The sequence below is a fragment of the Haplochromis burtoni genome, unplaced genomic scaffold (genome assembly GCF_018398535.1).
Source record: "Haplochromis burtoni strain Fernald_Lab_line unplaced genomic scaffold, NCSU_Asbu1 Contig_22, whole genome shotgun sequence".
NCBI lineage: Eukaryota > Metazoa > Chordata > Actinopteri > Cichliformes > Cichlidae > Haplochromis > Haplochromis burtoni.
In genome coordinates this window covers 528,957-541,680 of record NW_024582383.1, presented here as the reverse complement: position 1 = coordinate 541,680, position 12,724 = coordinate 528,957, and the positions used below count along the sequence as shown (strand labels likewise).

General features: G+C 45.3%; 1 protein-coding gene across 2 annotated transcripts in view; it reads left to right on the top strand.

Annotated features, from left to right (window-relative positions):
• cnstb (consortin, connexin sorting protein b) overlaps positions 1-11,805 on the top strand; it is a 25,129-nt gene extending 13,324 nt beyond the window's left edge. For both annotated transcript variants that reach the window (XM_005917137.3, XM_005917136.3), the window contains 9 exons: positions 1,085-1,194; positions 2,718-2,748; positions 3,941-4,027; positions 4,120-4,228; positions 4,811-4,832; positions 4,956-4,995; positions 5,844-6,097; positions 10,577-10,721; positions 10,850-11,805. In XM_005917137.3, the coding sequence (XP_005917199.1) occupies positions 1,085-1,194; positions 2,718-2,748; positions 3,941-4,027; positions 4,120-4,228; positions 4,811-4,832; positions 4,956-4,995; positions 5,844-6,097; positions 10,577-10,721; positions 10,850-11,058 (1,007 nt within the window). In that variant the 3' untranslated portion in view covers positions 11,059-11,805. The remainder of the gene's footprint in view (positions 1-1,084; positions 1,195-2,717; positions 2,749-3,940; positions 4,028-4,119; positions 4,229-4,810; positions 4,833-4,955; positions 4,996-5,843; positions 6,098-10,576; positions 10,722-10,849) is intronic.
• Positions 11,806-12,724: the final 919 nt, after the last annotated feature.

Here is a 12,724-nt window from a genome sequence, read left to right as displayed (position 1 = left end):
GTGTGTGTGTGTGTGTGTGTGTGCGTGTGTAAGAACAGCCTTAACAAACAACCTACACAAAGCCTTTTGTGGTTCAGAGTGTGAGCGCAGCCTGATATTCAGTCTGTTTAGGGTCACACACCAACGTCCTTTCTGCACATGCTCAGTGTTTTGCTGTCGTGTCTCTATCAGTCTTGTTTTTGCTTTTTCACAGTTTTTGCACAAACTGCACTTTATGCAGTCCTGCATTGATTGTCTGTTATATGTAGCACCAGGGTCGCCTCGCCTCACTGTGTACTGTCCCACTGATCACATGACTTCACAGTTTGAGTGACGTGCAGTCCTAAAACACCAAGACTGCGACAGCGAAAAAGTTGATGCTTCCCCACAGTCCTGAGCTCTGGGTCGCTGCTATGTTGCACTGTGACACATGCATCTTCTCACATGCTGTTTGAGCATGCTAAGAAGCATTTTAGAACAGATTCACAGGTTTGTGTAAGCGCGGGCACTTCTCTGTGAATGCTGCACAGGTAATACACGTGCACACTGTACACACAGGTTGTGTGTTGGAAAAAATATTTTTCATGCTGCTTGGGAGACTGATCCCACCGTCGTATGGTAGCTATGAAGGACTGTGATTAATGATTAGCATACAGACTGTAGACACGATTCCCCGTGTCTGCACTCTTCAGTTTGTTATACGTACTATTCACTACTCTGCCATCTGACTCTTAAAAGTGAAAACTGTCTGAGTGTAGCTGTTGTCGCTTACACACCAGAGTGGACTGTCTCTTTGTTAGGCGCCCTCCTCCTGGTGGACTTCCAGATTCTTTTGGATCGTAGGTTTTCTGTCATCGGGTTTCCGACAGAGACCTAAACCTGATGGCATAGTGGTGACATCACAGGATGAGGCCACTTGAGAAAGCTTCTCCACGGCCACAGAAGGCATTCAAGAACTGGTTTACAGACAGAAACTGGTAATAATCCAGACAACAGGTTTTTGTGCCTTTCTGCAGCTGACCGGTCACACTAAAATATTGAGAAAACACTGAAATCTTACTGATTTGATCATTTTTCATATCATGTCTGTGCTTCATGTTTTTAGAAAGTGTCTCCAGAGATAAATCGCAGGGCCCCACCCCAGAGCTGCTGGCCTCCCTGCAATCCCTCGGAGAAAACAACGACTACACGCTGCTGCCACACTCCTTGCACCAGGTGTGTGTGATGGTTTGAGAGCACCTGTGAAGAATATTCCAGAGGGAATTCTCAGTGTCTTTATTTAGTCTGTGTGCGAGAGTGCGCTTACATCCACAGCACGTCCCTCACTGTGCCCTGGTTGCACCGTCTGTGTGAGTGAACACAGCAAATCTCAGAGTGTTTGGCGAATGCGTCAGTGTAGCTCGTTACATTTACAAATGGCGTGCAAATGAAAGCTGTGGCTGTGTTTATTGTTTAAAGGGTCAGCTATTTGAAAGTGTTCTGCAGTGACCTGGCAGCCCCCCACCCCCCATCTGTGTTCAGCACACATGCTAATTAGAAGAGAGGTTTCAGCCCTGTGTTCGCTTTAAAAGGATCCTCGTGCAGCACTTTTCCTGTCACTGTTCCCTAACAGCACTCACAACACAGTTCATTTGTTTCAGCTACTGCACTCGTTTGCTTTGCAGCCGGCTGCAGCTGAAACAAAGGGGAAGCTGTTTTGCTCGAAATTCTCATAATGGAAAGGAGAGCCGGGGCAGAATCAGCTGACGTGTAGATTCAAGTTGTTTCGGCAAGTCCGCTGAAAATACAAGGAATTTCTGTTGTTGTGAGGGACGCCACAGAGGCAGGAAATACACCTTTAGCAGAAACGTGTCGTAAATGCTGCTACCTGCTGTTTCAGAGCACTGAATGTGTCATTAAATATATTTGTCTAAAAGTAAAGATACCCAAAAGAACTCACACAGCTAATAAGAAAATGTTGGAATTATCTGGATTTTGTGGGATAGAAATGTTTCTGCTCTCATACACAGATCCTTGAAAAAGAATGAATTCATGTTTAATATGAGAGTCTGCTGGGTTTTAGTAGATTACAGTGGATACGCAGTAGAGCAGCTGTGTTTAAAGGGTGGGGTCTCTCACTGTCGGGACTGTTTGTGTGTCGGGCATGACGTTCCTGCTGCTTATTGCAACAAGTTCACAGGAATGCTGACACATGCAAGCTCTTTACCTGCATATCACTGCCAACATCATCGGGACGGCTGTAAATACAGAGCTTCATAAAAATCATAAAAATGATGAAGCTACCACATCTTTTTTATCAAAATGTCATCTTCAAAAGACCCAACAAACACTTTCTGGCACTCCGGATGTTGGAACTGATGAACAGGAGGGATGGACGAGGAAAAGGCTTCACATCTGGCCAGATACTGAACTGCTGTCTCTTCACTAGATGATCCTTTTTCCAGGATGATCTGTGTGATTTATGCTGCTCGTTTGTTTCTAATCTTAAAGGCATCTGTGAGGCAGGTACGCCACCACCGGCCGTAAGCTGCTGCACGCGACTGTGTGTTTCTCAGGTCGTCTCTGTGGCGGCGGTTCCTGGTAGAGGAGATCATGTGACCCTCGTCTTTGAAAGGATTTAGTGCGACTCATACATTCAGCTAGGCCCCAAATGTAGAGTAAGAGTAGCTGAAGCTCTGCTTCACAGATGGATGATGACGTGTCTAATGAAGCGTCTTTTTTCCTGTCTCTTCTTTTAGATTGCAGAGGCCTACTCACTCAAACAGGACTGTATCCTTCCAAGGGCAGCTCATATCTCACTGTGACACTTGCACTCAGTCACTGGTGTTTTGTAACTGAATCATAACTGAGCTAGACGGCAGGCATTATAATGAAAAAGGGTGTAGGAGCATGTGCAGCACGTACCCTCACCTCGTGTTTACATTAGCTACCTTAACTTTGGGGCTGGGCGGCGTACAGGGTCAAAGGTAACACTGCTGAGCAAACGCTGTTATAATTGAAAGGTGGAGGGCAAAAACCTCAGTAAGGGTTCGTCTTTCTCTTTGTGGACTTAATGCGGTTTTCTGTGTCTCTCAGGCGATGGGTGTTCCCCATGTTTTGGCTTCAGGCCCAAGGGGCTCGCAGTGTTTCCTCCTGCTCTGTTTGTGCTGTTGCTGTGGTGACAGCTATGGGCTGTCTCGCTGTAAGGAGTGTGGTGTGTACGTAATGAGTTTATGTGTGAGGAGACAGACAGAGGTCCTGATTGATCAGAAAAGGACGAAGTCTGTGAGGCAAAGAGAAACACGTCCTGCAGAGAAAGCACAGCAGAAGCAACAAAGGGAGGTTTGGATCGTGAACACATCACGGCTAAAAAAACTGACGTGAATGTAGAGTCTGAAAACATCGATTCTTGCTTTTTTTAAAGGTCATGTGTCACGTTTGTCTCGGCTGACGGGTAATTGAACCCTCAGTGGTAGCTGGCAGTAGCTTTCTCTGTCACGGTGTTTCATATTCAGCTGATGTTGTTACACCAAATGACATAAATCCCAAAGTTGCTAATTGTTCTAACTGCCCTTCAGACTCTAAGCTTATCGATGCCCTTCACTTTGCAGTGCGTCGTTTGTATTGTCCAAATAACTTCGAGCATGTCAGGACTTAATATTCACTTCATAAAACAGCCAACAATTCAATTTCCTAGTAATTAACATGTAGTTGTTACAAATTTGACGTATTAGCAAAGATGGTTTGGTGAAAGTATTTTTAACTGATGGCTGGCAGGGACACAGGTCGTCTTACAGACCTCCTTAAATACACTCTGCTTTTGTGTTATGGCCTTTATTATAGGATAGTAATGTTGCAGTCAGTCTTAATTCATTTAAATGTCATGAGGCGTCATCTGTATTGTGAAGTGCTGCCCAAGTTGATCAGAGATGTTATTTTAGGAGCCAGTGTGTGTTGTGTCTTTAACTTGTCGTGCTGCCAGACCAGTGGGCCATCCAGTTCTTACAGCTGGAGAAGCTCTACCATGAACGCCTGCTCTCCAACCTCACAGTCCTGCAGGAGAACTGGGGTTTGGCATCTTATCAGTCCTAAAAAACACACACAACATATTTTTGTGGCAAAATGAAACTGCGTGTGATTGTTACACTTATGTGTTCGCAGAGAGCCAAGAGAGGGAGAAGGACAGCGGCAGCAGCTTGCCTCCTGAGACAGACGGCATGAGCGAGAAACACTTTGAGACGCTGAGCCAGATGTGCAGAACTCACCTCAGGTAAACCACAGTGGGACGCTCTGCTGCGTGTCGCGTGTCTGTGATGTGGCTCCGCTCATACACAGACGAGTCGAGCAGCTCAGTGTGTGAAGTGAATGCTTTCATTCCCTCCTTTTGCCGTCATCGCTGCCACACAGAAAGCTTTTAGCACCAGTTTTGCTTTAACAATCTGCTGCTATCTTTGTCTCTCTGACGAGGACAAATCAAGAAGTTGAGACTGAGCCACGGTATCGACGATGCGTGAGGATAGAGGGAGGAATGAAAACCAATTTGAATAAGTGTAAATATGAATATCAATATTGCAGGAAGGGCACCAAAGATTTGCCCTGTAGATTCATTTCCGCTCGATGCAGACAGACAGCAGGAGTTTGCACGCCGGACGCTGATGGTCACGCTCTGATCCAGCTGCTATGTTACTGCAGGCCAGAGTCTCTGCAAGCAGGAGGATGTAGTTTGACTGAAGAACAGATGAGAGCCTGACAAATGTCTAAAGTTGTTTTCTCATAAGTTCAGTAATATATTAATGTCCTCTCCTCCTCTTTTCTCCTGCTGCCTGCCTGGCCTGTGTTTGGAATCACTCAGACCATCCATCAGTGTGGAACAGGTAGGACAGACCAGCAGCCAGGCTGTTCAGGCTGTTCAGGCTGTTCAGGCTGTTCAGGCTGTTCAGGCTCAATTTAAGACCTTTACTTCGCATTAAAGTTGTCGACTATGTTTCAATCACCAGAACAAGCTCAACACGACACTACAGCCGCATCGTGATGAAGGTAAACACGTGTCTCTGTTCAGAACTGATACCAAAGAATCACCACAGATGATGATGTGTTTAGAAGTGTGTACTCCATGCTGCGTGTTCAGCAGCCTGACAGCAACATTTATGGCAGCTTTCAGTTTGGTGTATTTTACATTCAGAAATAACTGCAGTGAGCTCACTGTAGATATGACAACGTTTGACTTTACAGTTGAACAAAGGTAGTAAGAGAAGAAGAACTTTATTTATCCTGAGGGAAATTCTTTTGTCATACACATGCTCAGCAAGAGAGACAGAGTAATAAGATATACAATAATAAATAATTTTGTATATTGTTACTCAGCATAGGGGCAGCACAGTTCCACGGTGGTCAGCACTGTTGCCTCACAGCAAAGAAGGTTCAATTCCATCATCCGGCCGGGGAGTTTGCATGTTCTCCCGTGGGTGGTTCTCCCCGGGTACTCCGGCTTCCTCCCACCGTCCAAAGACATGCACTTAGTGGGGATAGGCTAATGGATGCCCATAGGTGTGAATGTGTGTGTTAGCCCTGTGTTAGCCCCCCGCCTCTCGACAGCTGGGTTCGGCTCCAGCGCCGCGACCCTGAAAAGGATAAGTGGAAGCAGACGGATGGATTACTCAGCATTTTGCAAAATGTAAAAAATGGGAAAAATATCGTAGCGTGAGTAAAGTAATGTGGTAATATCGTACCCTGCTGAGTTCACCTTTGGGTGCTGAGGTGAACCTTGTGTTTGTGAACTAATGGGACGGTTGGTAATTAGATTTTCACCTATGCAACCAAAACAATGCACAATGAGCGCATCGTGGCAAAGTGTAAGTCATACGATTTTCCCATTTCCGTTCCAGTCAACACGTCAGAAACTACGCACCAGGAGGAAGTGAAGGAACACAGCTTGATTTTGGAGTCAGAGCGTTCATCACCACAGACGGGCTGTGAGGAGGAGGACGGAGATACATGTGAGGAAGGGCAGGAAGTAGAAGAAGAAGAAGAGGAGCAGTGTGAGGAGACACCAGAAGAGGAAGAGGTGAAAGTGGAGTGGCCAACAGGAGTACCTCAGGCATCAGACAAGGACCTGGCCAAACTGTCCCACAAGGAGGGGGTAGGACTGCACTTTAGCTGCCTTTACACCCGCGTTAGCGCCACTCGAGGATATGAAATGACAACAAATGAGTATGTTGTCATGTCAGATATTAAATTAATACTGTACTGCGCAAAAGTCTTGAGCCGCTCGTTATTTCTTGATATTTTGTAAGAAAATGGGGATGAAGACGACAGAGTTTGCACAATTCCAGCAGGATTTTATTCCTGTTTTAAGGACATGACTTTCAGATTCTGTTCATGTGCTGCAGATGGGTTTTTGTCTCTGCTGCTTTCCTCGAAGCTTTGAGGGCCACGCTGCACACCACGTGCCACGTTTGGGCTAATAGCTCTTTGGGAATCACCTCGTTGGGGCAGAACTAGCACTTTAGACCTATCAGGCATCTTTCATAGACTCAACTGAAGAAAGGGGAAAACTCATTTTATGGAAAGCTGCTGGTAACAAAGTGTCTGAAGATACCATTTAAAATTGGTTCATTGCTGTTGTCTTTGGTCTGTAGACACAACACTGGCTCTTTTTTGTGCTTGAATGATTCATTGGTCCGTGTTAGGTCAAAAACAAGGATGAAGATTCCTCTGAAAGCGAGGAACAAGGTACAAGTTAGGGTTGGGCGATTGGACGAATATATCGACTATCCATGAAAGGCTGAGCCCATCGGCGATTACTGGACTGACGCCCAACCCGAGTACAAGTCTGACGCTCAAAGCAAAACAGAAAGAAATTAGGATTGGCTCAAGACTTTTGCACAGTACTGCATTGGCACAAATATATTTTCACTTTCCATCCAACACCCTTCATTTATTCCCTTTTCCTTCCTGGCTTGTTTCTTTTATGCTTTCCATTAAAGTCCGCCTGCAGGAAGAAATTCCACATGCTGAGCAGCTCAGTTCTTCCTTGGACACTCCCACAAATCATATCCGTCATCCCTGAATGAGACCTTCATCATTTTTCTGTTGAGAAAGCCTCCACCCATGTTCACTGGTGTGGCCTCACACTTGGGACGTCCACCTGCCAAGTGTGTTAGATTATTGAGCCAAGACGTCATGTTCTGGCTGAACCACTGAGCTGAAGGGGCCTGGTTCCTGCAGGGGTGGGGATGTAATCACAGGATCCAGGCCTTGCACTGATGGCTTCGGGATCATGGCTCATTTAACTAGAAACTATCCCTTTCTATCAAATTTCACAAGGTTTTGAATGCTTTTCATCAGCAATATTTGTACTTCCTTACATGGTAAATGGCCTGTATTTGTATAGCCCTTTACTAGTCCCTCAGGACCCCAAAGCGCTTTACACATCCAGTCATCCACACATCCACACACTGGTGATGGAGCTACATTGTAGCCACAGCCACCCTGGGGCGCACTGACAGAGGCGAGGCTGCCGGACACTGGCGCCACCGGGCCCTCTGACCACCACCAGGTTCAAGGTTCAAGGTTCTTTATTTGTCACATGCATAGTTATACAAGTATAACACACAGTGAAATGTAGCCTGACACGCTCCTCGACATGTGCAAAAATTGGGGGGGGGGGGGGTGTAGAGGAAGAACATTATATATATATATATCAGACATATAGTATATACACTGGGTGAATGTGCAGTAGTAGCAGCCAGGATACGGGTGAAGTGCAAGTGCCCGGGACGGTGAAGTGTCTCGCCCAAGGACACAACGACCGAGACTGTCCGTGCCGGTGCTCGAACCGGCAACCTTCCAATTACAAGAAACATGAAAAATCTGACTCAAAACCCTCCAAAATGTCACGACAAACATTGTGTGACTTGGACAAATTATTTATATGCTTTGACTAAATGCTGCGATGAGCTCAGGCAGCATGTTGGCGGGCTCGGAGAGCTCCGCAGCGCTTTCTGTCTTTCTGTCTTTTATACAAATATAACACTGTCAAACTTTTAATCCCCGGTGGAAAAATTGTTACTCATTTTAGCCAATAGGTGAACCTATATAGATTTCAATTTGTGATGATTGCTGGGTGAATGTTGGCCCTGAAGTGGTTAGAAAATTGCAGTTTGTCTTACAGCCAATCAGTGGGTGGATTTTTTAAACAAATGTTAAACGTGTGTGTGCAGGGCGGGGTGTAACTACTGACACTAACAGTTGTAGTGACGCAGGAAATCGTAGCCAATCCTGTCAGCTGAGGTTCACCTCAGCTGATTCCTGCCTGTGAAATGGAGCTTTCCATTGTGATTGTGTTGTTGGTGCTTTCTAAAGCATCTTTCATGAAGCTGTGATGAATAACATGGCCTCATTGATGGCCCCGCCCCTCTGTGAGCCTGGGTCTGCCAGAGGTTTCTACCTGATAAAAGGGAGTTTTTCCTCCCCACTGTTGCCAAGTGCTTGCTCACAGGGAAATGTCCAATTGTTGGGATCACCTCTGTATTATTGAAGAATCTTTAGCTTACGATATATAATGCTAATGTTTCTGTCTTGGTAAGTTCAGTTCCAGTATTTTGTACTTAAGTTACTTGGCATTAAAGGTAGCTAAGCGGGTATGAGTATCTCGTGCACCTTTATCAGTCCAGCTCGGTAACCAAGCTTCTGAGCTGATAACTTCTCCACTGCTGTTGAAATGTGGTCCCTTTGGGTCCACAAAAACAGTATGGTAGCAGGTAAAGCTCCAAATGAGCTTTGTAACTTTTTGGATAAAGTCTGTGGTCGCGAGAGGGTAACTGCTGGCAACCGTGGCGAGTTTTCCTCTAGTATAATTATGAGATTGGAATTTGTGGTTTTGAGTGAATTCTTTTAGATGAGAACAAGGACAAAAGGTTTATCAAACCATATGTTTTTCCCCATAATGTCTGATCCTGGCTGTATTTGTGTCCCAGAGTGTGCAAAAAGTCTGTCTGTGTAGAGTTAACTGTGACCAGTGGAACATCGAGCACGCCGCTAACAATGTGGCCTCACACAGTAAATAAAGGCACGATGAGGCTGACTGTTCACTGTCACTGCAAATGGGCCCTCTGTGCTGGGCAAAGATGTTGAACGCAGTTCCTCCCTCTGACCCTTCGAATACTGAGCTTGCCCAATCGTGACTTCCTCCTGAAACACATTATTCAGGCCAACACGGAGAATAATGTCTGCCTCTGTGTGTGCAGCTGTGTGTCTGCTTCTCCCACTAACAAAATCATAAATCACAACTAAATTTTAAAATGTTCACGTCCAAAGCTGTGGATGCTTATAATCACAGGCTTGAATGCCATGACAGTGCTTCTGCTTTGATTCAACTAAAACGACTAATTCGACTCAGGCATTGGTGAAAAAAGTTAAATGTATGTGAATGAATGTTTTTCTTTCCACTTTCACCAACGTCGTGCTCACAGGGGGTCGTCTGATTGTTGGGCTTTTCTCTGTAGCATTTTACAGTATAAAGTGCTAATGTTTGCGTTTTGGTGAGTCAAGTTTTATCAGCATGTCACTTTTAAAAAGCAGGTTTGTGTATCTGTTGCACCTTTATGAATGCAGCAAGGAAGCAACTGCTGCTGCCAACCTGGGAAGGACTGTAAGACGATTTGCAAACATTTAGAATTTTACAGCGAGAAAAAGATTATTCACTAGAAAACTTTGTAGACTGTTGTTAATCAGAGGTGGTTGTCTCAGTAAATTCACCCCAAGTTCAGACTGTGCAGTGCTCAGAGAAATGGCAAACCCCCACAAGAGCTACAGCTCAGGACTCTCCAGTCCCAGCATGTTAAATGTTAAAGAACATGGCAGCACAGCTTAAGCTGGTTTTGAATAAACTACAAGACTTCTGGAACGATGTCCTCTGGAGATGTTTGTCCATAACGCACAGCAGCACACAGTTTGGCAAAAACCTAATACAGCAGATTGGCACAAACACCTCACAGCAACCGTCAAGCCTGGTGGAAAAGGGCTTATCGTTCCGGCTTTGAATTGCAGGCTGAAAGCGATGAGTCTCAGCAGCAAAAGAATCAAGATGTTGGATTGGCCCAGTCAAGGTTCAAATGTCAGCCTGACTGAAATGCTGTGCATGAATGGATGCTCACAGAAAAGTGCACCAAAGTTCGTATTTCCTCCACAGCAGTGTGAGACCACAAAGTCATGCAGAAAATCATTACGTCAACGTAATGCTGCTAAAGGAGGCTCTACAATCACAGGATGTACTGAGAACTTGGTGTTGGTGCACATAATGTGTAATTATCGTTTTGCATTTTGCCTTCACAAACCGCTCCAGCTCATTGGACGAGACGGTCAGCGTTACAAAGTAATGGTGTTACTGCCTGTTGTTGGCGAGTTCTTCTTTATTTTAGCACATCCATCAGAATCAGAAGTGATCCTAATAATAATGGACTGATACCAACTAACTCTGCGTTTAAAGGTTTCCTCCTTTAATATCCCAACATGCACAGAACCGCTGAACGTGACGATCATCTTTTCATTGTTTTGGTCAAACTCCCCAAAGCTGCTGTGCTTCCTTCTTTATGTTCTGTCTCTGTGTCTCCTCCAGAACTCGTCCCCAGACGGTCTGGTTTCCATCCTGAAAAGGAGGAGAGCATCGCTGGACGGGTTACCTCCCCCAAGCAATACTACTAATAAACAAACTTCCAAACGCAAAGTTCGGTTCAGCGAGCCGGAGGACGGGAGCGAGCACGGTACAGTCAGAGCTTCTTCTGCTGCTGCAGTTTGTTTCAGATAGAAAAGGAATTTAAAATGTTTCATGTTTGATGATGGTGAACTCTGCCACGGAGGATCTGACACAGCGTTGGTCCCTGTCTTACAGATGAGGTGGGCGGAGACTCCTGCCTGATCCTGCTGTTGCTGTGCCTCGTTACTGTGGTGATCAGTGTGGGTGGGACTGCGCTCTACTGCACCCTGCTGGACACTTACTCCAACATCTGCACCGATTTCACTCACAATGTCGACTTTTATGTCATGAACGTGCGGAGGCTCGTTGAAGGGCTCGGGCGCTGGCTGCCTTTTCGGACTTAACACCCTTAATCTGCGTCATCCATCATCCAGACAAGAACTGCCAACAATGAGCGGCTGCAGTGCTGAGCTAACACGACGGCGCAGGGACGAAATGTAAACAAAGATACTTGTGAACTGTAATCAATAACTACACTGGTGCTTGTAGCGACACCGTACGGTAACGTGCTCCGAATCTCACCTCAGAATCAAAACGTGGTGACGTGTGCATGTAAGCGTTAAATAAACACTTGTTTACTACGCTCCGTGTGGTTGCCATAGATACCACACGAGAGGGCTCACGTGTCTCGGCTCTGTTTATATAAAAACAGAAGAAGGTGTTTGCGGGGCTCCGCTCACGTTTGTAGCAGCAGCTGTAACTTTTGATCAATTTGTCTCATAAGTTCCAGATTTTTGTTGTTTTATTTGTACTTGTGTAGAGAAAAGCTGTCGTTCAAATCCACAGGATCATGTGTGTGTGTGTTTTTAGGATGATCAACCAAATAATGGTTTCCCAGCCCGCCCACATTTTATTTCCTATTACCTTTATTGTGCTATCAATAGCATGGAGGACCAGAAATGCCAAAATATAAAACCATATAGAAATAAAAGACTCAGAGAATGAGTTAATGTGTCCCAAAGCGTCTTTTTGTTCTACATCATTATGCAAATTACTGCAGGAGTGATATTTAGGGGGGATATATAGGGGCGATCGTGGCTCAACGACCGAGACTGTTCGAGCCCCGGCTCGGACAGTCTCGGTCGTTGTGTCCTTGGGCAAGACACTTCACCCGTTGCCTACTGGTGGTGGTCAGAGGGCCCGGTGGCGCCAGTGTCCGGCAGCCTCGCCTCTGTCAGTGCGCCCCAGGGCGGCTGTGGCTACAAGGTAGCTGCCATCACCAGTGGGTGGATGTGAGGATGACTGGATGTGTAAAGCGCTTTGGGGTCCTGAGGGACGAGTAAAGCTATACAAATACAGACCATTTATCTCAGCGATATCCTGAGTGAAGCAGTGGCTGCCAACGATCGTCAATTCATTCGCATCATCTGCAAACTGGTGCAGAAATGTGAAGTAAAATTCACATTGAAAGGGAATAAAGTTTAAAAAATACCTTAATGAATGCAAAGCTAAATATTAAGGAAAGTTATGATTATTATAACAATTATAAGGATCTATGTTTTACTTAATGTTTTTCATGATACTTCATACCTTTTTGTGTTATTATTTTGGCAGGTTTGGTCCTCCACAGTGTAAGGGGTAGTAGCATTCTTGTGGTTATTCTCTATGTTTCTCTTATTGCAATATGACCAGATGAAGAAGAAATGTTAGACTGTGCTAGAACCCTATTCAAAATAATAGCAGCATTTCATACTCCACAGTGATGAAGCTTTAAATGTAGACTGAGGGAGAGTGGTTTGAAATGCTGCAGACTTCTTTGTGGTCATCGCAGTTTGCCATGTGCCGGTTAGTAGCTGCTCCACAATCTCAGGCACTTCCCGTGTCCATGCTTTAGGTGCTCGATGTTCTCATGGTTATGTGTGTGAACCTCTGTTCTAAGTCACGATTTGTAATTACAAACTGAATTCTACTGAAAGAGAGAAAAGGACTGTGTCTGCATCTGGGACCAGATCGAGTTAAAAACAGGCATTTATGGAGCAGCTGTTGTGTTTTTTGGCTGGTTCAAGCAAC